The sequence below is a fragment of the Felis catus genome, chromosome E1 (assembly GCF_018350175.1).
Source record: "Felis catus isolate Fca126 chromosome E1, F.catus_Fca126_mat1.0, whole genome shotgun sequence".
Taxonomy (NCBI): domain Eukaryota; kingdom Metazoa; phylum Chordata; class Mammalia; order Carnivora; family Felidae; genus Felis; species Felis catus.
The window spans coordinates 60,801,348-60,826,360 of NC_058381.1; the positions used below are offsets into that span (position 1 = coordinate 60,801,348).

At 62.9% G+C, this 25,013-nt stretch overlaps 3 protein-coding genes across 9 annotated transcripts; 1 reads left to right on the top strand and 2 right to left on the bottom strand.

The window, feature by feature from the left end:
• Positions 1–300: 300 nt before the first annotated feature.
• On the bottom strand, positions 301–4,149 carry RFNG (RFNG O-fucosylpeptide 3-beta-N-acetylglucosaminyltransferase). 2 transcript variants are annotated; one of them, XM_006940701.5, is made up of 8 exons: positions 3,845–4,140; positions 3,363–3,411; positions 2,716–2,818; positions 2,427–2,580; positions 2,091–2,179; positions 1,833–1,998; positions 1,264–1,349; positions 301–1,182 (listed from the first exon to the last, which is right to left on the bottom strand). In XM_006940701.5, exons 1-8 carry the CDS (start codon positions 4,112–4,114, stop codon positions 1,101–1,103), a joined length of 999 nt encoding a protein of 332 aa, XP_006940763.4. In that variant the 5' UTR covers positions 4,115–4,140; the 3' UTR covers positions 301–1,100. The 2 variants fall into 2 exon arrangements, 1 of the variants encoding a protein (XP_006940763.4); XR_006589443.1 differs by having other exon boundaries at positions 1,117–1,182; positions 1,264–1,653; positions 3,845–4,149.
• A 38-nt stretch (positions 4,150–4,187) lies between these two features.
• On the top strand, positions 4,188–9,645 carry GPS1 (G protein pathway suppressor 1). 6 transcript variants are annotated; one of them, XM_023244359.2, is made up of 15 exons: positions 4,217–4,298; positions 4,602–4,686; positions 5,268–5,360; positions 5,885–6,066; positions 6,521–6,685; positions 6,767–6,902; positions 7,013–7,090; positions 7,268–7,328; positions 7,756–7,841; positions 8,081–8,175; positions 8,432–8,537; positions 8,617–8,697; positions 8,786–8,923; positions 9,009–9,143; positions 9,231–9,645. In XM_023244359.2, the coding sequence occupies exons 3-15, from the start codon at positions 5,283–5,285 to the stop codon at positions 9,303–9,305; spliced, it is 1,416 nt and encodes a 471-aa protein (XP_023100127.1). In that variant the 5' UTR covers positions 4,217–4,298; positions 4,602–4,686; positions 5,268–5,282; the 3' UTR covers positions 9,306–9,645. The 6 variants fall into 6 exon arrangements, with proteins under 6 accessions (XP_023100125.1, XP_023100126.1, XP_023100127.1 ...); XM_023244355.2 differs by having other exon boundaries at positions 4,251–4,298; positions 4,483–4,686; XM_023244356.2 differs by having other exon boundaries at positions 4,251–4,298; positions 4,483–4,686; positions 7,271–7,328.
• A 241-nt stretch (positions 9,646–9,886) lies between these two features.
• Positions 9,887–14,883, bottom strand: DUS1L (dihydrouridine synthase 1 like). Its single transcript, XM_023244361.2, is given in 14 exon segments — positions 9,887–10,242; positions 10,346–10,421; positions 10,666–10,703; positions 11,040–11,185; positions 11,594–11,682; positions 11,772–11,868; positions 11,992–12,136; positions 12,223–12,326; positions 12,558–12,640; positions 13,172–13,284; positions 13,556–13,606; positions 14,092–14,200; positions 14,648–14,841; positions 14,844–14,883. Coding segments are annotated over 14 exon segments (1,356 nt in total). The 3' UTR covers positions 9,887–10,171.
• Between the last annotated feature and the right edge of the window lie 10,130 nt (positions 14,884–25,013).

The following is a 25,013-nucleotide window of genomic DNA, read 5'->3' on the forward strand; positions in this document are numbered from 1 at the left end:
ACCCACATACGCCCACGTACACGACTGCTTACATGTCTGTGTGTCCACAGTGTGCCGAGAAAGCAGGCGGAACAGGCAGCCGTGTGACCTGTTCGTCATTCCCTGCGGGACCCCTCCCCCAAGCCCTCACCAGACGCTTGGTTCAGAGTCCCGAGGGCAGCCTCAGGCTTGGCCGGCAGGACTGCCTGGGGTGGAGCCTCCTGGGGGCAGCAGCTGGAGGCCGCGTGGTCCCTCTGGGGCTGAGCCTCAGCCCCCAGGTGCCTTGCTGGTCCGTTAAGCCAACACAAGCCAAACGGAAAGTGAAGATCAAGCCTTTATTCACTTATGGCAACGGCACAGCAAGGGGCTGGAACGGAAGTGCCAGCTCCTGGTTCCACTCTCTCCTCCAGAAAAGGCACAGTCGGGGGTGTCATCTGCTGGGGAGGGGCTGCCGTGCTGCAGACGGACCCCAGACAAGAGGCTCCTGCTTTCTGGACTTGGCCGGGCTTGGGGGGAGGGGAGGGGAGGAAAAGTACTACGTGGGGAGTCAGAGTGCAGAAATAAGGCCTCGGCCAAGAGCCCCCCCTCGGAGGAAATGGCCTCCGGATGGAGATGCCCTGGCAAGAAGTAAGCTGTGCCCCAAGCACGGCCAGAGTCCTTACTGCAGCCGCCCTGAGACCACGGTGCCCTCGCTGGGCACTGAGCCTGGTGTGTGGAGGGCATTCCCCCAGGGACCTGCAAGAAAAGCCTCCACGCTGGCCTGTGGTCAGATGAAGGGTCCCACATGTGACCCTGTCCTGGAACCCCCTCTCCAGCCCGGGGAGGAGGGCAGGACGGAGCCCTGGGTGCCAAGGCCAGCCTCCTCCCAGGCCCCTTCCCGTGGGAGCAAGCCTTCAGGGCTGGGCTGGGGGGAGGGGCAGTGTCTCCCCTTCCCACTTTCCGGGGCCGCCCGCACGTGGCACAGCCTGGACCCCTGGTCACCTGGCCCGCCAGGGGATCTGGGGGAGGCCTGCACGGCGCCCACATGTGGCTGTGGCCCTGGATGTGGCCGTGACCACCTGAGAGAGCCAAGGCCAGGAGGGGTCAGCATAGTTCCTGCTCCATGGATTAGGAATCGAGGGTCACCGAGAGACGAGGTCACTCTGCTTGTGCACGGGACACCAGTCTGTGTCCGGGTAGAGAAGGCAGTGGACAGACTTAAACCTGGGAAGGGGACAGGGTGGTCAGGTCTGCCGGGGGTGGGGGTGTGGGTGGCGACAGAGCCCCTCCCCACTGCCCACTCACCGAGTGGGATCCTGCTGCAGGCTGAAGCCTCCTGCCACATTCACCACGTTACGTGGGTTCTCAGGACCCCCGTAGCTCAAGGTGACCTGGACGAGGGGAGGGGGCAGGTCACTGTCCCGGGACGAGCCCTTCCCGCCCCAGGAGTCCAGCCAGGAGCGGCTGCCCTGCCCTGGCTTCCCGGTCCCCCCAGGGCGGGCTCGCGAACAGCACGGAGGGGTGACTGCGCTGAGAGGTGAGGCTCACGCAGAAGACGAGGCTGGCATCCGGCTCAGGAGGGTGGCTGGTGCACGTGCGGGGGCAGCCCTGCTCAAGCCACCTGGCCCTTCCTCCGGCCCGGTCTGCGACGGCACTCGCCGCCTGGGCTGGCGCCTGCTGCCGTGGGCCCGTCCGCTGGGGAGGGCACAGCGGCTGTCCCTTCCAAACGAGCCAGCACACCCGAGGCCCCGGGGCCCGGCAGGCCAAACGCGGGTCTGCAGCAACTTCGCTGCGGTGCTGGGAAACCCTCCAGAGCCCTGGTCGCGGGCAAGGCCCCCGTGGTGAGGGCGCCGGGAGCACCCAGCGGGCCGTACCTGCTGCAGCACGGCGTCAGGCGGCAGCCTCTGCAGGTTCTCCAGGTGGGAGTGGAAGAGTGAGCTGGGCAGCAGGCGAGCACCCAGCAGCCCCTCCACGATGTAGCCCACCGTGCAGTCGTCCGGCAGCCGCACCCGCTCAGCAGTGCTCATGAAGCTGCCCAGGCTGGCAGGGGGCCGGGGGGAGCTGGTCAGGGCCCCCTCGGGCCTCAGCACCAGCACCTCGGGCCTCCCGGCACCCCTGTGCCCTCCGCTCACCTGGCCCAGGGGCTCATCTTCAGAGCGAGCCCTCTGCTCAGGCAGAACCCGGCCCCACCGGTAGCGAACCAGAACTTGACAGTGGTCACCTGAGGAGGAGAAGGATACCAGTCAGGGTGTCGTCCTTGAACTGCCCACACGAGTGGCAAAAGTGCCCCGGGGCACACGAGAGCTTCTGCACCCCAGTCGCCCGGCGCCCCAGCTCCTCCCACCGCACCTCCTTGCTTGCCCGAGCTCTTGCAGTGACCCCCTGGGTGGGTCAGACACCGGCCCCCCAGCCTTTCCCCAGCAGACCTCCCCCCTCTCTCAGCTGTCGCCGTCAGGCCCAGGACTCACAGTGCCGCCTCCCTGGACTCTCTCGGCGGCCTCAATGGGGTGGTCGAGGCTGGGCCGCCCCAGGTAGACATCTTGGCTGGGCGAGAAAGCGGACAGCAGCTGGAGCAGGCCTTCGGGGTTCACGTAGTTGTCGTCATCCACATGGCAGAACCACCTGGGGGCAGTGGGGGAACTCTCACGAGTGAGGGGCTGGCACAGTTGGGGGCCTCCGCCCCCCTGGCCCGGGTGCGCGGGCCCAGCCTCAGCCCCGGGCTCTCCAAGGGGACACAGGGGCACGGCCACCACACACTTGCGTCCGGACTCGATGAACTTGTCGTACTCCACTGCCATCTTACAGCACAGCGCCTGACGGGTGTGCACGGCTGAGCAGTTGGTGTTGATTACGTGGCTGCCTGGCAGGTTGGAGAAACGGGGAAGCCTGAGGGTCAGGGTGAGGCCTGCCGCCAGCCCACCCCGCAGAGATCAGGGCGAAACGTGGATGTCCAAGCCGGCCTCGCCATCTCGTCCCGATCAAAGGCCCCAGGCCGGGTCTGACGACAGCCCTGGCCTGGCCTCACTTGCTGACCTTGTGGCTGACCCCTGAGGCCCAGACAGGTGGTGACCACTCGGAATCCCATGAGTGCAAAGCCACTCTGGGGTCGAGAGCCCGTGTGTGACTGCCAGGAAGGGATGGCTCCTCGCTGGAGTGCCTTCAGGGAACGTGGCTCCAGCCTGATGCCCTGGGACGCCTGCCCGTGGGTACATCGTGGCTGGCAGGGTGGGTCCCTGGGTGCTGGGCTGGTGGCAGGCGGGTGTCCTGGCTCTGTTCTCTACCAGCCGAGTGACTTAACTCCCGGACCTCTGCACCCAGCAGGGAGACAGGTGCCGCTGGGCCAGAGCACACACGTGAGGGGCCCTTGGGCACGCTGGCAGGGCTGGGCTGGGGAGGGCACTCACCTCCCTGGAGCTGTAGCTCAGGGTCATCCCCATCGGTGAAGATGAATGTCTGCGGAGAGACAACCTGTGAGGCCCCAGGTGGACAAGGATGGGGTTGCAGAGATGGCCAGGTTGGGGTTGGGCTGGGGGAGAGGGGAGGGCGATCCGCAGCACCTCCTGGTGCTCCCACTGGATGTTTTTGGGGTCTCAGTCCAGTGTCGGCTGAGCGAACCCACCCACGTCTGGAGCATGGGAAGGGGCAGCAGGGGGTGGGTCCTGGGTCCCCACAGACTCAGAGCGAGGGTCTGGCCCTCCCTCTGGGGACACAGCAGTGGGTAGCGAGTCCTGAGGATGGGGTGTCAAGTCGCGGGCTGGGGGGGGAGGTCCTTGCGGGGACAGGGGTGCCCGGGGTCGCGGGTGGCTGCGGCCCTGGGTCGGGATCCTGGGCGGGGTGATCCCAGGGATGGGGGTCCCGAGGGCGGGGATCCAGGGGCGACGCCCACCTGCTGGCGGGCCCGGGAGATCCAGGTGCGCAGCAGCAGCCCGAGGCGTGGCCCGTGGTTCTTCTGGGTGGTCTTGACCGCGATGAAGACGTCGTCCGGCCGCAAGCGGGGGGCGGTGGCGAGTCGGGCGGGGGGCGCGCGCGGGCCGGGGCCCGGGGTCGGGGCCGGGGCCGGCGCGCGGGGCAGCGGCAGCGGCAGCAGCAGCAGCGCGGCCAGGGCCGCGGCCAGCGCGAGGCAGGCCCGGCACAGCGCCCCCCGCGCACGGCTCATGCGGCCGCGGGACCCGCCGGCTCCGCCCGGGCCAGGCCGCGCCGCGGCCCCTTTAAGAGCCGCCCCGCCCGCCGCGAGCCGGAAGCGCTGCCCCGGAAGCGGACGGCGCTGCCCCGGAAGCGGACGGCGCGCCGCGGCGGGGTGGGCGAAGATGCCGCTGCCGGTTCAGGTGTTTAACTTGCAGGTAACGAGCCGCGGCCGGCGGCCCCTCCGCACCCCCCCGACCTCCCCCGCCGCCGCCGCCGCCGCCGGGGCCGGAGCCGGGCCCCCGCGCGGCCTCCCCTCCCCGCGGCCCGGCGGCCTCGCGCAGGGTCCCCGCCGTCGGCCCGGCAGGCGCGGCCGGGCGCTAACGCTCTTTCTCCCTTCAGCAGCAGGCCAGCTGTGTGTCAGGGTCGGGGGGTGCAGAGAGTCAGGACAGAATGAGGGATAGCCCGGCCCCCAGCTCGGCCTCCTCGTCAGTGACAGATCTGTACTGCACCCCTCACAGCAGTAGGTCAGACCTCTTCCTGCCGGGCACGGCCGGGGACTTCAGCCTGAGCGCCAGCCTGTCGGCCTGTACGCTGCTTTATGAGGTACCTTCCAGGACAGGGGGCCCAGGAGCGAGCGAGCGAGCGAGCGCGGGAGGGGGGCAGAGCCCCGCCCGCCGGGCCGGCCGGCAGCGCAGGAGGGTCCCCGAGGTGACGCCTCCCCGCCCCCCGCCCCTCCGCGGGCTCCCGGTCCTGCGGCCCCCGCGGCCCCCGCGGCCCCCGCGGCCCCCGCGGCCGGGGCGCTCCCGGGCGGAGGCCGCGCCCGCTTCTTCCTTAGGGCTCGGAGGAGGCTGCGTCAGGACGGCGGCTGGGAACGAGCAGGGCCGGGGGAGGGGGGCCCGGGGCAGCGGCGCCCCGCTGTCCGCTTCCCGCGCCGGAGCAGGCGGTTAACGTGGCCGCCGGGGGCTGTCTGTCCACCAGCCAGCCGGTCGTGCGCTGGCCGGCCTTGGAGACGGGCCTGGAGACGGGCCGGGGGTGGGGAGGGGCAGGGATGGCCGGCTCTCGGGGACAGGATCCCGCCAGGGAGACAGCACGGCGGGCAGAGGTGACCTCAGGGCGCAGTGAGGGCTCCTCGCCCGACCCTGGCCGCCCGGCTCGAGGTGCCAAGGTGCTCCCCCGTGTTGCAGGGGGCCGTGGAGCCCATGCAGATCGATGTGGATCCCCAGGAGGACCCGCAGAACGCACCCGATGTCAACTACGTGGTGGAGAACCCCACCCTGGTATGGAGCCCGGGGGGCGCTTCCAGGGGTGGGCAGGAGGGGACTGACACCTTGGCCGGGCTCCCCACTCTGGCCGTGTTTTCCTCGGACCCAGGAACCTTAGGGCTGTCCCGCTGCCTACTTAAAAAGGGTGGTAGCCCAGCTGGAGACCGTGCGCCCTGCTTCTCTCCACGTGGAAGAGCCCACGGGCCACGCCACTGTGCATCTTGCCTCACACTGAGGACAGATCTTCCTTGGGGCTCGACCCATAGAGCACTGCTGCTTTACCGTTAACCCCGGGGACCGGCAGGAGCGAGGGGTGCCCCTCCGGCTCTGGCCGTGCACCTCCTCAGCCCCCGGGGCAGAGCTCTACCCCAGGTGGCCATTTCTAGAACTGAGTAGTGGTCTGGTGCCCACAGGTGCATGGGGCCTCTTGGACACGGGAGGAGGGTCTGTATTTGGGTCCTGTCCCTGTCCTTGCCAGGGCCTGGGATCTGGGGTCCCGCCGGGCACAGTCTCCATCCACTCCCCCCACCCCACATCAGGATCTGGAGCAGTATGCGGCCAGCTACAGCGGGCTTATGCGCATCGAACGGCTGCAGTTCATTGCTGACCACTGCCCCCCGCTGCGGGCGGAGGCCCTGAAGATGGCCCTCTCCTTTGTGCAGAGGACCTTCAACGTGGACATGTACGAAGAGATCCACCGGAAGCTCTCGGAGGCCACCAGGTGAGGGCAGGGTGGGAGTAGGCACCAGGACCCGGGCATCGTGTGTCCTCCTCGGGAGCAGCCCAGGCAGGCGGCCCTTCCGGTGCCCCTGCGACCCCTGACACCACCCCCATGAGGACACTTAGTAGCAGCACTGCCTCTGTGCGGTGACCTGGCTGTCCTCATTGAAAAGCCAGGCAGGGCAGCAAATGGCAAGACGGACTAGGTTCTCACTCTTCCTGCTACGTGGCCGTCACCGTTGTCCTGGACTTTTCTGTGTGCGGTGACGTGCGGTCATTCTGACATCAAGCTCGTGGAGACGACAGTTTCTCGCAGCTCGGCGTGGCTGCAGGACTCTTTTCCCATGGGGCGCCCGCACCAGGCTCAGGGCCCCTGTGTTCCTGTGCTGGCCGGGGGCTCCCCCCCGTAGTGGCTGGCCAGAGCGAGGGGCCCCTGACAGCCAGGTCCTACGCAGGGAGCTGCAGAATGCGCCTGACAGCATCCCCGACAGTGGCGTGGAGCCGCCGCCCCTCGACACGGCCTGGGTGGAGGCCACGCGGAAGAAGGCCCTGCTGAAGCTGGAGAAACTGGACACGGACCTCAAGAACTACAAGGGCAACTCCATCAAGGAGAGTATCAGGTGCTGCTCGTGGGACGCAGGGGAGGCGGGCGGCCAGGCTGCGTGGCCCTAGGCCCAGCTCGCTCATGTCTGGGCCCACAGGCGCGGCCACGACGATCTGGGTGACCACTATCTCGACTGTGGGGACCTCAGCAACGCCCTCAAGTGTTACTCCCGGGCCCGGGACTACTGCACCAGCGCCAAGCACGTCATCAATATGTGCCTCAACGTCATCAAGGTGGGTCCTGCCGCTGCCGCCGGGTGCGCTCCGGGAGGGGCTGCGGGGCAGCAGCGCGCCTGGGCCAGCAGGGGGCGCCTCGGGCTGAGTCCACCCCACCCTCCCGCCAGGTCAGCGTCTACTTGCAGAACTGGTCTCACGTGCTCAGCTACGTCAGCAAGGCGGAGTCCACTCCCGAGATCGCCGAGGTAACGCCGCCTCCGCGCCCGACCTGCCTCCTCAGACCCTGCCCCCGGGACCCCCGAGGCCCACAGGCCTCCGTCCTCCGCAGTCTGCCCTTGTCCCTCTGAGGCTGGGGCGGCGCCCCGGGAAGGACGAGGGTGTGGAGGGTTTTGGTGGCTCACGTGCTCGACTTTCCCCTGCAGCAGCGTGGGGAGCGGGACAGCCAGACCCAGGCTATCCTCACCAAGCTCAAGTGTGCTGCAGGTGAGGGCCCTGGGGCGCAAGGACACCACCATTGCCCCCAGGGCTGGGGGTGGCCCCTGCGTCTCAGAGCCCGTCTCAGAGCCCGGTCAGGAGCCTCATCACACGCATGGCCCCAGGTGATGCCTGTCTCCTCAGGTTCTGCCAGGGTGTGGCCCGTGGGCAGAGGCCCAGGCATTGCTCTCAGCTGCTATCACTTCTGGGCCCCTGCTCAGCCTGGGAGGGCTCAGCCTAGGAGTCCTTTGCAGGGGTGACCACACCTGTGCACAGCTTCCCCGGGCCCTTGATCGAGGAGGGTGCAGAGTTGGAGCTCGTGGGCGCGGTCCCAGACGGAGGAGCGCGTGGGGTGGGAGAGGCTGGGGCTGATGGCCGGGTGAGGCTCTGGCAGCTTCCTCCGGGCCCTGGCTTCATTCTACCTCCCCACCCCTAGGCCTGGCCGAGTTGGCTGCTCGAAAGTACAAGCAGGCCGCCAAGTGCTTTTTGCTGGCTTCGTTCGATCACTGTGATTTCCCCGAGGTGAGGAGCGTGAGGGTCTCTGGGGAGGAGCCCTTGCTGGGACTTGCAAAGCAGGGGGAGGGCTCGTGGGTTGGGCTCTTTACTGAGGAGTATCCCCCAGCGGAGTCCTCGGCGGTCTTTGAGTGGGTGGCAGGCAGGGCAGGGGTGACCCAGCCTCACCTCTGGGCCACCCCCTCGCATTGCGTCCTGACCGTCAGTGACCCTGGGCATCTGGATGCAACTCCTTTCTTGCCCTTCAGCTGCTTTCCCCCAGCAACGTGGCCGTCTATGGCGGCCTGTGCGCCCTGGCCACCTTTGACCGCCAGGAACTGCAGCGCAACGTCATTTCCAGCAGGTGTGTGCGGGGTGGGTGCTGGTCCGGTAGCCTGTCCCTCTGGGGGGCCTACTCTCTGGTCCTGCGTCTGCCTGGCCCGGCCCTTCCCCTCCCCTCCCCTCTGCACCCCTCCCTTCCTCACCCCTCCCCTCCCCTCCGCACCCCTCCCTTCCCCGAAGCCCGAGGACTGCTGCGCTCAGGGCTGTGGGCCCCCCTCCGTCGGCCTTGGGAGCGGGTACGCAGGTGTGGGGCCAGCTCTGAGGGTCTGCACCTGCAGCTCTTTCAAGTTATTCTTGGAGCTGGAGCCGCAGGTCCGGGACATCATCTTTAAATTCTACGAGTCCAAGTACGCCTCGTGCCTCAAGATGCTGGATGAGATGAAGGTGAGGGGCCTGCCGGATCTGGAGGGCGGTCAAGGCAGAGGGCCAGGGGCAGCTGGGGGCTGACCGGTCTCTTCACCAGGACAACCTGCTCTTGGACATGTACCTGGCTCCCCACGTCAGGACCCTCTATACCCAGATCCGCAACCGCGCCCTCATCCAGGTAGACGTGGGGGGGGGGACAGACTCGAGGTGGGGTGCCTCGGACAGGGCTGGGGGCCACGGGAAGCTGACGCGCCCTCTGCCCGCAGTACTTCAGCCCCTACGTGTCTGCTGATATGCACAAGATGGCTGCAGCCTTCAACACCACGGTGGCGGCCCTGGAGGACGAGCTGACGCAGCTCATCCTGGAGGGGCTCATCAACGCCCGCATCGACTCCCACAGCAAGGTGGCCACGCTCGGGCCAGGGCCACGGGTGCGGGGAGGGGACCCCTGAGGCCCGATGGGCACTACCGAGCCCCGTCCCTCCACAGATCCTGTATGCTAGGGACGTGGATCAACGCAGCACCACGTTCGAGAAGTCCCTGCTGATGGGGAAGGAGTTCCAGCGTCGTGCCAAAGCCATGATCCTGCGGGCGGCCGTGCTGCGCAACCAGATCCATGTCAAGGTGAGGGCGGGGTGGCCCTGGCGTGTGGGAGCGGTGGGGCAGGCGCACACTTGCCTGCCGGGCTGAGCAGCGGTGTCTCCGCCACAGTCCCCTCCCCGCGAAGGGAGCCAAGGGGAGCTGACCCCGGCCAACAGCCAGTCGCGCATGAGCACCAACATGTGAGAGCACCCAACAGCCTCCGGGACAGACGGTCCGTGCCCACCCCCTCCTTCCTCCTCGGACTTGGACACGTGGGCTTCCCGTCACTCGAGATCCTTCTGGAGGTGCCACCTGTGACCCCCCCCCCCACCCCCCCGGGTTTCCATGTCTAGCTTCTTGTGCTCCTCTCACCCTGCTGTGCCCTGTGCTGGGGGCCCTGGCCACGCGGACTGCCGGTCAAGGCCCTTCCCGGAAAGACCTGCGGCGCTCACCTGTGCAGCGCCCAGAGCCCCCACCCAGTGGCACTGCCTCCCCAGCCCTGCAGACGTCCCACCTCCATCCATTAAAGGGCAGCCTGAGAACACGCCCCTTGTGCCACTCCTTCCCGCTTAGTGGGTTTCTAAGGCTCCTCCGGGAGGGCGGGGGCCGGGCCTGGTCCTTCCTTGTCCAGGCACAGAACCTGCTTCCTCGGGTTCCATCCCTCAGCCAGGCAGGGTGGCAGGGAGGGGGCCGGGGCCAGCCAGCTGCTGTTAGGGAAAGGTTTCCCGCAGCAGAAGGTTCCTTGTTCTGCAGGCCCCCACACACCCTCTCCGGCCCTCTGAACACATCTTTGAAATGATTTATTGTTCGCTTTTGAACACACACGTTGCTAGGAGGGGGCAGGTCCAGCCTGGGAGCCTGCTCCCCGGTGCAGCATTTCCGGGCTCCCGGCGTAGGCGAGGGCAAGACCAGCTCATCCTTCTGTGTGTGGAGTAGCGGGAGATTCCCTGAGTAAAGGCGTTTCCTCCGGCGGGACGTGGTGAGGCTTCAGCAGCAGCCCCGGGGCCTCGGGTGGGGGGGCTGCGTGTCGGGCTCCAGCTGCCCTTCAGGCCAGGGCGTCGCCCACCACCTCAGGAAAGCTGCCTGGCCCCCTTCCAGGCCAGAGACTTCTCCAATTTGGTTTTAAAAAGCAATCCGTGACCTGGCAGAGAAGCAGGAAGGAAGTGGGGCTCAGGTGGCCAAGGGTCCCACTGTCCCCCCGGGGGACCAAGGGAGACGTGCTGACGGCAGCAGGTGCCCCTCACCTGGGCAATCTGCGGCCTCTCTGAAAGCTCGCTTCTTGCAGCAGCCCCGGCATAGGTTGAACACGCATCTGTTGCCCTGGACACAGGAGAGCCGGTGGGCCTGAGCAGGCTCCCCGGGAGCACCAGATGGCTGCACCCCTGGCCAGGGCGCGTCCCGAGGCCGGGCAGAGTCGGCCTCCCCGAGCGGCTAAGCCACTTCAAGCTGTACCCTCGACAGACGGGCAGGGGGCCGCTCCCACAGGTCCTGGGCAGCCCGGGGACCACCCTGCCCACTAGCTGCTGAGGCCGAGCTCTGCTCCGGGCAGCATGGTCAGACTCACCTTTGGGTTTCCGCACTGATCACACTTTGCATATTTTGCTGAGAAAAGAACAGAAGCAGACGTTGGTTGAGGTGAACCCATCCCCCAACTGCCACTTACACACGGGGTCCCCGGTGGGAGCTCTGCCTGCTGCGGCCAACCAGGCGGTTTGAGGAGGGCGGGTGCAGCAGTCCCTTGTCCGTCCCCCCCCCCCGGGGCCCCCATGATTCTCTGGGTGTTCGCCACTAGAAGGGCTTTCTCAGGAAGGTGGCCCCAGAACCCAGCTCTGCCTCTCAAGTGGCTGCAGGAACGCATGGGGACGGCACAGAGCCCCTGGCGCTGCTCTCCTCTGTAGCTATCAGAGCCACCCGTCCCTGGCAAGGGGAACAGCTCACGCTTCAGCGAGGGGTCGAAGGTCTTGTGGGGGTTCCTCAGCTGCTTCTTCTGCTTGTTCTTGGACAGGACATCTGTGCCAGCCTCCTCTTCCTCCAGGGCCCGCTTGCTGCGGGCACCCCCGTTCTCCTTGCTCCCTTCCCTGGGCCTGAAAGGGAAGGGTGGTGGGCAGGGCCGGGGGCACCCGCGAGAGGCGACCCGCCAGCCCAGGCCCATGGCGAGGAAGTGCCCGCGAGGCCCCGGTGGCCTCAGCAGCTTGGCTCTTGGGTCGCTCAGGCTGTGGCTGGGCCTGAGTGGCCACAGATGACAGCCAGCCTCACCTGCAAGAACCTGGGGGAAGCTCAGGGTGTCAAACCTCTTGTCCCCAGAACAAACGCACCCGGGATCAGAGAGCACTTAAAAAGAATCGATCCCCTCGTAGAGAGAAAAAACATAAAACCGAAGCCCCCGCCGACAGAGAAGCAAACGTGACACCAAGGGATGGAGCCGCCAGCACCCCCCACCCTCCAGGGCTGCAGAGGGCAGGCCTGGCCCCCGGGGCCGGTGTGAGGCTCACCCTGGCCGGAAATAGGGCTGACAGATCCAGTGGAAGAAAGGCAAGCCGCCAGGGGGCTTCTCTCCCTCCTTCTGCCTGGACATATCCTCCTGCAAAAGCCCAGAGAGCCCTGCGTCGTGGAGCCCGAGCCCCCCGAGCCCCTCACGCCTGCCGCAGCCCTGCCGGCCCCAGCACCTGCCTGACACCGCAGCTTCAGCTCCTGGCTCACGGCCGCGATGCCCTCCAGGGTCTTCACTTTGGCGAGCTCCTCCCGAAGCTGCCGGTGCACCTGCAGCCTGAGGCAGAGGCGCCGTCACCTGCGGCGGCCAGTCCCCAGGCAGAGCTCGCCCAGGCGCGGCTCAGACCCAGCGGTGTGTGCCTCGGGGGGGGGGGGGGGGGGGGGGGGGACGACGACTCACGTGTGGTGCCACAGCTTGAAGAGGTGGGCCCGGACGCAGGACAGGGGGCAGGGGTGCTGCCGCACGATGTCCAGGTATTCCTCGGCCAGCTCCCACACGGCAGGGCTGCGGCCCTCAAACAGGGCGGGGTTGTGCAGGTTGCCCTCTGCGGGGGGGGGGGGGGGGGGCTTGAAGCTGCCGGAGAGACGCCCCCTCCCCTGCCGGGCTGGGCCCACCGCCTCACGCCCTCACCTGCGCTCATGACCCCCTGCACTCCAGTGTCCCGGATGCAGCGCTCCACGTCCTGCAGGCACTGGATGTTCCCGTTGGCAAACACGGGGATGGTTACCGCCTTCCTGCCGGGGGTAGGTGGGCGCACACTCAGAAACACCCTGTCCCCTCAGCCGTGGGGGCGGCGCCCCAGCACGTGATCCTCTTCTGGCCGCGAGGCTCCCTACCTGCCCTGGCCACCTCGTCCCTCCCCCCCCTCGCCTCCCCCCAGCACCCAAATGGCTGGGCACCTGGCTTCAGGGCCGGGCTGCACGTCTGTCCCCTCATCTGCCCGCCCTCCACTCCTGCCCACTCACCGCACAGCCTTGATATGCTCCCAGGACGCGGTGCCCGACAACGGCCCCTTCTGCTCCTTGGTGCGCCCGTGCACGGTCAGCAGCTAGAACACAGCAACGCCCGGGCTCTAACCTGCTCGTGGCCACACACCCCAGGCCGACCCCAGGGGGAACCCCCTCGCTTTGGCATCAGCTTCCCACGCAGAGCAAAGCAAAGGCAGCCTTGCATCCAGCTGGCACAGCGTCTGCCCGCGTCCCCGGGGTCGAGGCTGGTGGGCTGCCGCCCAGAGCTCCCGTGTCCCACGGACCCACCCAGGATGCGGAGCCGAGAGGCCCAGCCCCGTTCGAGGGCCAGTCTTGGCCAAAAATGGCAGCACCCTCGAGCCCAGCTCCAAACGTGTGAGGGAAGGCCGGGCCAGCACCAACCTGACCTTAAGGCTGGTGGCAGGTGGGGAGAAGTGAGCTGGGACTCGTCCACCCTCCTCAGACCCCACCCATGGTCACCACGATTCTAGTTCGCCCCAGAGAGTTCGCTCGAGGGGGTTCCTGGGTTCCAGGAGCCTCCACACCTGCTTCCAGGTGCAGGGGACACGGGGCAGGGGAATTGCACTCGGCCCTGAGAGCCCACGGCCCACCTGACAGCCGGCCTTTTCCAGCATCTGAGCGTACTTGACGGTCTTGTCAATCTCTGGGAAGACGCGGATTTTGCACGTGACGGGGACAGAGAGCTTCTCGTGTGCCAGCAGAACTGCGAAAACAACAGCCGGCTTCTGAGAAGCATGGTGTGCACCTGCAGGCAGGCTGCAGGCAGCTGAGACCCGCCTCTGTCCACCAGGGCACTGGAGGGGTGGGGACCGGGTGGGGACACCTCCCTCTCCCTCCTGCACCTACGGCTCCGGGCAGAGCCCCTCCCGCAGCAGCGAGAGCACCGGGGCCGGGACTTGCCTGCCAAGGTCTCAGGGCCACTTCACCAACTACGCCCCAACCTGACTCCCCACCCGTGCCCGGGGCCAACTCACTCATTCTCTGGAGCAGGTCCCACTCCTCCTGCAGGAAGGCCCCGTAGTGACCTGCATGAGACAGGCAGGGCCATTAGCACCCATCCTCCTCCTCCTCCCGCGGCCACACACGGCACAAGCACCCCCCACCCCACCCCAAGCCATCCAGAGGGGCAGCAACAATCAGGAAGGTGAGCAGTGGGGGCAGGTTGCCCAGCAGAACACCCACCCTCCATGGTTTCTCACCAGCCAGCAACCCCTCGGGCTCAGTGAAGAAAGTGTGAGCCCCACGCCCGGCGGTATAACCTCCTTTCAGCAAAGCCCGTTTACCCAGATGGAGCCCAGTGACCCCAGGGCACTAAGGGAAGTGACAGCCTGAGAGCCAGCAAACCCTGTCCCTCCAGCGCTGGAGAAGAGCCACCTCCAGAGGGAGCAGCAAACAAAGGGCTGGGACACCACCTGAGCTGCCACTGCCATCGGAGCAGGGTCAGCCACACCCTGGCCTCCATCCGGGCACCCTGTGGGCGCTCAACACAGGAACCCAGAAAGGAACTCACCTCGCTTGGCTATCATCTGCGGGCAACCCAAATTCAGGTCGACGGCATCACAGTAATCCTGGGCCAGGAGAGCCGCCTGGACAAACACCTCTGGGTCATTGGCACAGAACTGGAAAACACATACAAGTTGCCACGAACCTGAACCTGATACCCTGATACCCCAGACAGAGCCCCACAGGGGTTCACACTTGACCCAGTGGAGACAGGATCCCAGGGTTGCCTGCAGGATGTCATCCCGTCCTAAGCGTTTATATTTGGTGGGTCCCCGTGTCACAAGGAGTCGTCACAGGATCACATAATGTCTCAACTGTAGCAAAGTTGGGATCATGGATTCTACACAGCGCAGAACGTTCTTCCCAACCATTGGCTAGAGCGCGGTGACAGCAGCCCAGTGGTGTCAGGGGCTGCGAATCTTCCAGGGCACCCAAAGTGTCCCTTCCAAACCGGGCCAGCTCCCGGGAGGGTAAATGTCTTGAGACCAGCTGCAGGTGCCCTCGGAAGCCAGGTGCTTGAGCACCGCGCCCCCGCCCCTCCCCTCGGCCGCCACCCCGCCCACCTGCACGATGAGCGGCCGGTCCTCGGGGCACACTTCACAGTACAGGTTGTCCTTCCGGTAGTTGGCGTCGCGCACGAAGACCTGGGCGTGCAGCATGGGCGTGTAGCAGAGCTGGGCCCCGTGCCGGCGGCTCAGCAGCCTCCAGGCCAGCTCGCTCTGGTCCACCATGGGCGCCACCACGTGGCGAGCCCCCCCAGGGTGCGGCTCCAGAACTCGAAGCCCTGAAGCTTCGGCATCGTCCGCACGCTGAAGGGGGAGACGGAGGGCTCAGCCGCAGGCGGCGGGGCGCCACGCCCGGGGACGGCGCCGACCTCCCCGAGGCCGCTCCAGCGCAGCCTGACGGCCACACACTGGGACATCAAGGGCAGCCGTGTGCGCGGCCCCGAGCTGAAGCCCCAGGGCCTTCGCCCCTGCGCGCCGCGGCTCCGGTCGGGAGGGCCGCCCCGCCCGCCTCCCTCCTCACAAAGGCGGCTCCTGCTCCGCGGGAGAGGGCGGGAAGCGGGAGGGCTCCTTGTCCGGGCAGGCTCGGCTGTGCGGGCCCCGCACCCTCGCCAGCCCCGCGGGCCGCGAGGCCAAGCCACTGGCTCGGGCGCCCGCCGCGCGTTCCCGGACACCCGGAAGCCACAGGGAAAAGCCCCCGAAGAGGCCGGGGCGCCGCGGCGTCACCGCACGACACCCACCTGCGCCCGGGCCCTCCCGGACCGCCGCCAGGGCCTCTGGGAGCCAGGGCGCGGCGCGGGCTCCCTCGGGGCCCGTCAGGCCGCCACGCCGGGGCCGCCGCCCGGCCCAGGGCTCCGCGCCGGGGCCGCCGGAAGGTGCCTCCGCCAGGGCGGTCCGGGCGGCCCCGCGGTGCGGCGGGAAACGCGTCCCAGGGAAACCGCGCCAGGCCGCGACGGGGCCCGCCCCGCGAGGTCGGAGGTCAGAGGCCAGAGGTCGGCCGGGCCCCGCCACGCCTCGCTCGGGCGGTGGGAGTGGCGCGCCGACCGCGGGCGCCAAGGCCCGGCCGGCGCCCGCTTTCGTCTCCGAGCTCCGCCTCTCTCTTCCAAGGGGGCCGCAAGCCCCCGCCCCGGCCCTGCGCTCGGCGGCCTCGGCGAGTCCCCCGCTCGCGCCCAGCCGGCCGGAAGTGCTGCTTTACGCGCGGCCACACCCCCGCACTTCCGGGCTCCGGCCCAGGCTGAGAGCGAGGCTAAGCCGCGGGAAACCCGGGGCGTCCCCGGCGCCGCGCACGCGCAGAGCGCCCCCCGCCGCGGGAATCTGGCGCAGGCGCACCTAGAAGCCCACGCCTCGCGGGGGTCGCGGCGAAGCTGTGTTCGGGCGTCCCGGTCGGCAGTCTTGCCTCCTGGCGGCCCCGCCGAAGCCGGCTTCCCTTTCCCAAAGGAACCCTGTAGCCTCACCTTTCCCTGCTCAGCGAGGAACCCGAACCTCTGCCTCCGCGGCGCGAGCTCCGGCTCCTCGCAGTGCACGCACCCCTGCGCACGAGCCCGACAGGGCAGAGAGCCAGGTGCCAGGCGTTTCCACCCTTAAATGTCTCAGCATCCAACGGATAAAGATGAAAGAAGAGCAGTAACAAACATGAAAGATGAGCCAACCCACCTGAAAAATAACACTCACACCAAATATCTGTCCCCTGTGCCTGCCACGGGAGTCCGTGGTCACACTGGAGTGCTTGAATGCAACTGGCCTGATGAGATGTGCTGTGTGAAAGACACGCCAGATTTCAAAACGTGGTAGGAAGCGAAGAAAGTGTAAGAGTTCATTAGTAATTGAAAAAGCACCGACTGCTTGTTGAAATACTACTACTTCTTATATTGACTTAGATTGACCACATTATTAAAATTCATGCTGGTTTTTTTCTTTTGATATGGCGACTAGACATGTTAAATTTACGTATGTGGGGAGGGTTTCTGGAACAAGGCTGAGGAGCTCTCCAAATCTCTTCTCAAACAGGCAATGGTAAAGCAGGGCAATATTGTTAAAAAGCAACCGTCCCAGGAGTCTGGAAGTTGACTAAAGGCCGACAACGTTTGAGAGCACAAAAAAAAAAAAAAAAAAAAAAAAAAATTCCTGAACATCAGGGACACCTGGCTGGCTCAGTCAGTGGAGCGAGGGACTCTTGATCTCGGGGTTGTGAGTTCGAGCTCCAGGTTGGGTGTAGAGACTACTCAAAAATAAAATCTCTAAAAAAAAAAAAAAAGATCGAACGTTAGTAAAGGTTAAAAACAGTGGCAGTCCGTGGAGTTTCAGGAGGGGGCTGCTTTCCTTTCCTCCCACCCCAGGGCAATTCCACCAGAGCCAGACAGGCCCTGAGGACTTGAAAGCCCCACAGGGTGTTTGTGAACAATTGCCATCGAGGTGGACGGCCACCGGGTAGCGACCCACCCCTCAGCTCCCTGAGGCTGGTCGAAGCCAGCACAGTCCGGCCAGAGATTTACAGGAAACTCAGTAACTAAAATAGCCACAGTTGGGCCTTGGTAAGCCCCCCAGATGTCCCTGGTGGTCTGCAAGGCTGTATATATGCTCGGGAAGGACCAGAGACGGCCCCAGCAGTATACTCATCTCCGGCTGAATACAAGGCTTTGCACAAACAAAAAGCAAAAGCCGGGCTGAGCCGTAAACTGCTTGAGCTTTGAACGCGTCCCCAACCTGCACACAGAGCTGTCCGCAAAGGGCGGAGGGCTTACTTGGTCCAAACATTGGAGCATTACCTCTAGCCAACAATCGTCCTTAAACCATAGTGACCCAGAGGCAATTTTAGGAAACCAGACTCACACGTCGGAAAAGAAACAAAGAAAAATCTGGCGGAGGGGCGCCTGGCTGGCTCAGTCCACAGAGCCCACGACTCTTGATCTTCGGGTCGTGAGTTCAAGACGTGGAGTCTAGCAGGGATACGAGTGGCCACATGCAGCGGAGGGGACAGGCTCTACAGCATTCATAATCCAGGCAAGGTACTGAGTAAACAAGCACTAGTTCCAAAAACAACACTAAGGGATGGGGGTGAGGAGGTCAAAACCTAGAGTTTTTACAACACGTTATCTAAAATGCCCAGTATTCAATAAGACATTGTAAGACATTCAAAGAACCAAGAACATTTGAGACCTGTACAGGGATTGTAAATCAACCACACACTTCCATGTAAGCGAAGGGTCAAAGAAATCAAAAGGGACATTTTAAAAAGTGAGTGAAAATGAAAACAAAACATCAAAATTACAGGATGCAACTGAAGGAATTCCTGGAACAAAATTGTGAGCTATTAACTCCTATGCGAGACAGGAAAGAGGTCACCCAAACTTCCACTTTAAGAGCAAACCAGCAGAATAATGGACATACTAAAAATTAGAGCAGAGAAACATGAACAGAACACAGAAGAGCTATAGTGAAAACACTGAAACCAGAAACTGGTTTCTTGGAAAAGACTCAACAAAATTGACAAAACTTTAGCTACGCTGGCAGAGAAAAAATAGAGAAGACACAGATCGCCAGAATCAGGACGTCGTCGCGGAAATGAGGACGAGATGACCAGAAGAGAGGGCTGAGAAAAACAGAGAAGTTCGATAAAACCGACCACCTCCCAGAAAGGGAAGATTACCGAAACCGACCCCAAAATAAATCAGGGGCGGCTGGGTGGCTCAGTCGGTTAAAGCCTCCAACTCCTGATTTCGGCTCAGGTCATGATCTCGCGGTTAGTGAGTTTGAGCCCTGAATCGGGCTCTGTGCTGACAGTGCGGAGACTGCTTGGGATTCTCCCCCTCTCTCTCTCTGTCTGTCTCTCTCTCTCTCTCTCTCTCTCTAAATAATAAATAATAAGGAAGTAAATAAATAAATAACAAGGAGGCACGTTGTATTCATAATTTAAGGTCTACGAAATAAAAGCCCCGGGCCCAGATAGCTGCGGTGAGTTCTAGGAAATATTTAAAAATTCATACCAATCGTCTACAGACTCTTCTAAAAAACCAGAGGCGAGAACACTGCCTGACTCGTTCTGTGATGCCAGGAGTGTCCTGATGTGAAAACCAGTCAAAGGCTGGACACTAACGTTCTTCATAAGCACAAAACTCCAGGAGCATAAGAGGACTTACACACCATGACCAAGCGGTGTTGGCCCCAGACGCAAAGGTGACCTGCTGTCTGAAGATTGGCGGCTGCACCGTGCGTTAACGGTGTGCACAGACACATGATTATCTCAACAGATTCAGGAGCATTTGGCAAAATCCAACACCTACTCAAGATTAAAAAAAAAAAAAAAAAAAAGGCCTCGATGAAGCAGGAATAGAGGAGAAGAGAGGGAGGGACTTCCTCTACCTGGTAAAAAGTATCCAGAAACTGCAGCTTCTAATGGACACAACCGTGAAAGGCTGAAGGCTTTTCCCCTCTGATCGGGGGCAGGGCGAGGGTGTCACCCTCTCACCCAAAACGGTGCTGGCGATTCTGGCGGGCCCAGCAAGGCAGGAAAAAGGAGTAAGCGCCCTATAGATAGGAACAAAAGAAAATGCCTCCTTTTGCCGGGATCGTCTACATAGAAATTCCTCAGCAATCAAAAAAAAAAAAAAAAATCTACAGCTAAGAAGTGAGCTCAGTAAGGTCAATACACAAAAGTCAATCACATTTTTTAAGTCGTCTCTGTGCCCAATACGGGGCTCGAACTCAGGACCCCGAGATCAAGAGTGGATCGCTCCAGCAACTGAGCCAGCCAGGCGCCCCTCAATCCAGCTTTATATACGAAAGCAAACATGGGGAAACTGAAGTACTCTTTATGACCGATCCAACAGAAATTATTTACCTATGAATCTAACACAATATACACCAGGATCTGTATGTTGATAATTACAAAATTCTAGTGAAAGAAATCAGAAGGGGGACGCCTGGTGGGCTCAGTCAGCAGAGCATGTGGCTCTTGATCTCAGGGCCGTGAGTTCACGCCTCCTTAAGCAGGGAGCCTACTTAAAAATAAGTTTAAAAATTGGGGCGGCTGAGTGGCTCCATCGGTTGAGCGTCTGACTCTTGTTTTGGGCCTAGGTCATGACCTCATGATTCGTGGGATCGAGCCCTGCATCGGGCTCTGCGCTGACAGCACGGAGCCTGCTTGGGGTTCTCTCCCTCCCTCCCTCTCTCTGCCCCCTACCCCATCTCTCTCAGAATAAATCAACTTTTTTTTTTCAACGTTTTTTTTTTTTTTTTTTTTTTTTTGGAACAGAGAGAGACAGAGCATGAACGGGGGAGGGGCAGAGAGAGAGGGAGACACAGAATCTGAAACGGGCTCCAGGCTCTGAGCCATCAGCCCAGAGCCTGACGCGGGGCTCGAACTCACGGACCGCGAGATCGTGACCTGGCTGAAGTCGGACACTTAACCGACTGCACCACCCAGGCGCCCCTAAATCAACTTTTTAAAAAAGAACACGGAAACTGAGGAAGACTCTCTATCATGGTTTGGAACGGCACACCATGGTCCCAGCCCAGACCATTCAAAGTTGTAAAGAGATCAGTTCTCTCCAATTCGATCCATAGATTTAGTGTAAGTGTACACAAGAAAAACCCAGCCAGTCCCTTGTAGATGTGGACAAGCTTACTCTAAATTTATATGGAAAAGCCAAGTGCCCGGAGGAGGTAAAGCAGTCTTGAAAACCAGGACTCCAAGGGGAGGGATGTTCTACCTGGTGTGGCGGGGGGGGGGGGGGGGGGGGGGGGGGGGGGGGGGGGGCGGAGCCCAGGGGCATACCTGCACGGATTCGCCCTCACAGACTCTGGCGACCATGCGGAAGCAGTTCAGTGGAGGAACGGGAGCTTGTTCCAAAAACCGAGCAATTGAGCCTCCACAGGTGCAAAAAAACCAGAACCTCAAACCCTCTACAAAAAATTAACTCGGGGCGCCCGGGTGGCTCAGTCGGTTAAGCGTGGGACTTCGGCTCAGGTCATGATCTCGTGGTTCATGGGTTCCAGCCTCGCGTGGGGCTCTGCGCTGACAGCTCGGAGCCTGGGGCCTGCTTTGGATCCTGTGTCTCCCCCTCTCTGTACCCCTCCCCTGCTCACGCTCTGTGTCTCTCTGTCTCTCAATAATAAACACTTAAAAAAATTTTTTTTAATTAACTCAATAAAATGTGCAACTATAAATGTTTTAGAAAACACACAGGGAAGTGTCTTTGTATACAGGGTTGGGTGAGAAACGGTGACACGTGGCGTCAACGCGGAGATGTATGAAAGGGGAGCTTGGGGACGTGAACATCGTTGCAAGTAAAACCTTCCGCCACGTGGGAGCCTGGCTGCCGGGCACCGAGACACGCCGCAGACGGGGAGGAGGCGTCTGCGTCCGGTCGCCGCCCGGGATGTAAAGATCTGCCCAAACAGCAAAACCAGGGAGCCCGAGGATCCTCTGAATCCGCCCGAAGAAACCGAGAAGCGATGGCGGTAAGTGCGTGACTATAAAGGACGTTATGATCGACACACCTTGTCCTTTCCTTCCGCGACTTCGCAGTCGCCTGGGTGAACCGGGGCGCGTTGGGACTGTGACCCGCGGAAGGTCACGTACTTGCCAACAGCGGCCATGGGTCACGGGCGGGCGCCAGCCCTGCGGCCGGGGGAGAGGGCACGGCTGGCCCTTGCAGCCCAGAGGCGCGCGTGGGGGCAGCCGGGGCGGTAAGTAGGAAGGTTAGGAGAACGATCCCAAGACGGGCACTCGCCCGCCGTTCTCCTGGCCGTTTTGGTGGCAGAGCGAGGTCCCCTCCCTCGTTCCTGACATCGGCAACGTGGTCATCTGGAGGAAACGGGCAAACTCCTAAAAACGCAGGCTGCCGCAACTGAGTCCAGGAGAAACACGACACCCGGAGGGGCCTCTGACAGGGCCCGTGACGGCCGCTGAGAAAGGGACGCTGAGTCTCCAGGGGCACGGATGGATGGTCCCAGGTTCGCGATGGCCTTGGAACGACAGATAGGTCGCAGAGCGCCGGGGGCGGGGCCAGCGAGGGCACCGGCGCCCCCACCGCAGGTGCCTCGAGGAGCCGTGCGGTGGCGGGAGACGCTTGTGTCCTGGTTGCGGTGACAGTTGCCCGGGTTCACACAGGGGATACGGCTGCACGGAACCACACGTACCGGTGTCACTTTCCGTGCGTGCCTTGCTCCGTAGAGACACTCGGTGCTGTCACGGGGAAACGGGGGGGGGGGGGGTACACAGGCTGCAGAGGACCTCCCGCACATTGTTTGCAACTTCCTGTAAACCTGTTTATATTTCTAAAGCTTCGTTCAGGGGCGCCCGGGTGGCTCAGTCGGTTCGGCTCAGGTCACGATCTCGCGGTCCGTGAGTTCGAGCCCCGCGTCGGGCTCCGTGCTGACTGCTCAGAGCCTGGAGTCTGTTTCGGATTCTGTGTCTCCCTCTCTGTCTCTGCCCCTCCCCCATTCATGCTCTGTCTCTCTCTGTCTCAAAAGTAAATAAACGTTAAAAAAAAATAATAAATAAAGCTTTGTTCAAAGGAAGGGTAACTCACAGCGGCCAAGGCACGGAGGCAACCCGTGTCCGCCCACAGACGACGCGTGGGGAAAGAGGGATCTCGCCCGGCCGTGAACAAGGAGGAAGTCCTGCCATTCGTGACGACATGTCCCGACGCCAGGACTCCGTGCCGAGTGAAACGCGTCGGGGAAAGACCGGCACCGAGTGTCTCCGTCCCTCGGGGAGTGTGACAGGGGGCACGGTGGAGGGGCAGGGGCCGGGGGTGACGGACAGCGCGGGGACGCTCGCGGAATCGACACTCGCGGGCGGTGCGCCTGCCCGAGCGGACCGGCCACGGGGTGAGATGGAGGTCGCGTTCGCCGCCCCGAGGAGGACCTCCGGGCCCCGTGCATCAGGTCACGCCCGGGACGTCTCGACCTCACCCGGTGTCCTAGGTCAGCTACCTCTGGAGCTTAAAGAGCGAAAACCGCTGAAGGTTTTGCCCGCACGGCGCGCTCCTCCGGCGGCCCGGGACGCTGAGCCCGTTTGCGCGGGTTTGCTGGGAAACCGCGTGCCTCCTCTTGTGAGGTGTCTGCTCAGGCCTTTGGCCTTTTCCAAACGCGGGGTGCTTTGTCTTCCGGGGGTGGTCGTCTGAGCCCTTTGACGACAGCGGCCACGAGGCCTTTGTCACACAGGACCGTAAGCGGTCCCTCCGGGGCTCCGACCCGCAGCTTTGTCCCGTGAGCAGGGGCTTCGGAGACTGGGTGGCTCTCACAGGGCTGACAACCCGGCAAGCGTGTCTTGGCAGCTTTTTGTGACCTAAGATGTCTCTGTCTCCCTGAAGATCGTGGGGATTTTCTCCCATGTTTTCTTATAAAAATTCACATCCAGGTCAACAGCCCATCTCGAATTAGCTTTGTACCTGACGTGCGAGGTGTTTAGAGTTTCACCCCCTCAGGGGCGCCGGGGGAGTCCGTTGGTTGGGCTTCTGACTTTGGCTCGGGTCATGGTCTCACGGTTTGTGAGTTCGAGCCCCACATCCGGCTGTCTGAGGTCAGCACAGAGCCCGCTTCGGACCTTCTGTCTCCATCTCTGCCCCTCCCCTGCTCTCTCTCTCTCTCTCTCTCTCTCCCAAAAAGAAATAAACATTAAAAAAAAAATAGACTTCCAACCCCTGATATGTATACCTAGTTGTTCTGATTATAGTGTAAAGGACTCTTTACCCCCGCAAAGCATCTCGGGTGCCTTTTCTACAAGTAATCGGGGGCTCCCGACTGCCTCAGTTGGTGGAGCATGTGACTCTTGATCTCGGGTCGTGAGTTCGAGCCCCACGTTCGGGGTAGAGGTTACTTAAAATAAATAAGCTTAAAAATATATTTAAAAAATACAAGCAGCCCTGTGTGTCAGGGTGCGTTTCTGGGTTCCCTATTCTGTCCCTTCAAGCTGTACGTCCGTCTTGACCCCAACACCGCACTGGTTGCGTGAACGTCACTTCAGAGTCGGTCTCGAAGTCAACGGTATCCTTCTTCCAACTTTGCCCTTTTTCTGACCCTTCCATCCCTTTTAGGTTCTTTGCCTCATTTCCACCTACATTTTAGAATGTTAGACAACAAGGCTGCAGGGACTCTGGTCAGGATCACGCTGAGTTTACAGAAGGACCGGGGGCGGCGGGGACAGAAAGGTCACCGGGTCTTTGACGCCCCGAAGGTGCCGCGTGTTCTTTGGGCGGAGGTTTCCCGTGGTTCCCGCCTGCGGGAGTCATTTCGCTTGTCTTTTGTTCTGGTTTTTCTGATGCTGCTCCCCTGGCTGTGCTGTGTTCGTCTTGTTTCCTCCGGGTCGGCATTTTCTCTTTATCTGAATCGTTTTATTTGTATCTACCTCGTTCGGGCTTTGCCGAGCGTCTGTCTTCACGGCGTTTTTCAGGATGTTTAGCAAATGTTCGGCCATTATTTCTTCACACGTTTGTTCTCACCGCCTCTCCCTGCGCTCTGCTGGGAATCAAGTGCGCCACTTGGAGGGGCAGGGGCCCCGTTCCTACCGGCCGGTCCCCAGCTCGGCTGGCGCGGGGAGGGGACGGCACCCCGAGCCTGCCGCCCGCCTCCCCGGGGACACCCGGGCTGGGAGCCTCGGGATTTGGTAGATCCACTGCCCGCCCCCATGCCTTCTCCGGTGCCCTCAGGGTGGTTTGCAGAGGCTTTGTCTGAAGACCTGCTCACAGCGTGCCCGTGCCCGGGCGCTGGGATTTCGGGGGGGGGGGGGGGGAGAATCTGGGAGTGTGGACTCTTCCCTCGGGCGTATCTATCTGTCATCTCGACACCACTGTGTCCACGGTCGTGGCCCCGGGCTCCTTTGGCGTCCCCGTGTTTCAGAGCGGCTTCGCTCTCCCCCTCGGGGCCAGCACTGGAGCCAACCTCGCTGTCCCCGCGCTGTCCCCGGATCTGGCGTCCCCAGGCTCCAGGCTCCTCGTGCTCCGGAGGCCCGGCTGCAGACGGAGTTGTTAATCCTGCACGGGTGACCTGGAGGTGGCGGGCTCCCTCCCCTGCGGCCACAGCCTCAAGGTCAGGGTTTTTGCCGTCCTTTGTTGTCTGTAGCAGATGGACCGCTGAGGGCAGGTCCGTCTCTTCCGTGCGGTGACGTCATCCAGCGACTGGGCGATCGTACTGTTTCTGTTCGCCTCCGACTTTGTTTTGTCCCCATCTCTGTAGTGGTTCCCAAAGTCATAACTGCCGCAAGCTCTGTGCAGAGAAATGTCCCTCTCCCCACAGCCGCCCCCGCCCCCGGGCGTGCTTCACTCGCCCGTCTCGTTCCTTCTGCAAGAATGAGCACCGATGCACACCCAGCTTTGTATTCCTCCCCTGACACGCGCAAGAGAGCGTGATTTTCCACTTTGCCTTTTCTTCGCTTAACACCATCCCGGAGGCCACGGTGGCTTCCTCGCGCCCAGGCTGTCCG

What these genes read in the sequence shown, in the direction of transcription:
- RFNG (XM_006940701.5), bottom strand. Translation starts at nt 4,114, where the DNA reads ATGAGCCGTGCGCGGGGGGCGCTGTGCCGGGCCTGCCTCGCGCTGGCC. An exon ending in GAGTCCAGGGAGGCGGCACT is followed by an intron (nt 2,180 to 2,426) that starts GTGAGTCCTGGG and finishes TCTCCTCCTCAG; the next exon opens with GTGACCACTGTCAAGTTCTG. An exon ending in CTGCAGCAGGATCCCACTCG is followed by an intron (nt 1,183 to 1,263) that starts GTGAGTGGGCAG and finishes TCCCCTTCCCAG; the next exon opens with GTTTAAGTCTGTCCACTGCC.
- GPS1 (XM_023244355.2), top strand. Translation starts at nt 4,266, where the DNA reads ATGCCGCTGCCGGTTCAGGTGTTTAACTTGCAG. An exon ending in AGATGCTGGATGAGATGAAG is followed by an intron (nt 8,538 to 8,616) that starts GTGAGGGGCCTG and finishes TCTCTTCACCAG; the next exon opens with GACAACCTGCTCTTGGACAT. An exon ending in GCATCGACTCCCACAGCAAG is followed by an intron (nt 8,924 to 9,008) that starts GTGGCCACGCTC and finishes GTCCCTCCACAG; the next exon opens with ATCCTGTATGCTAGGGACGT.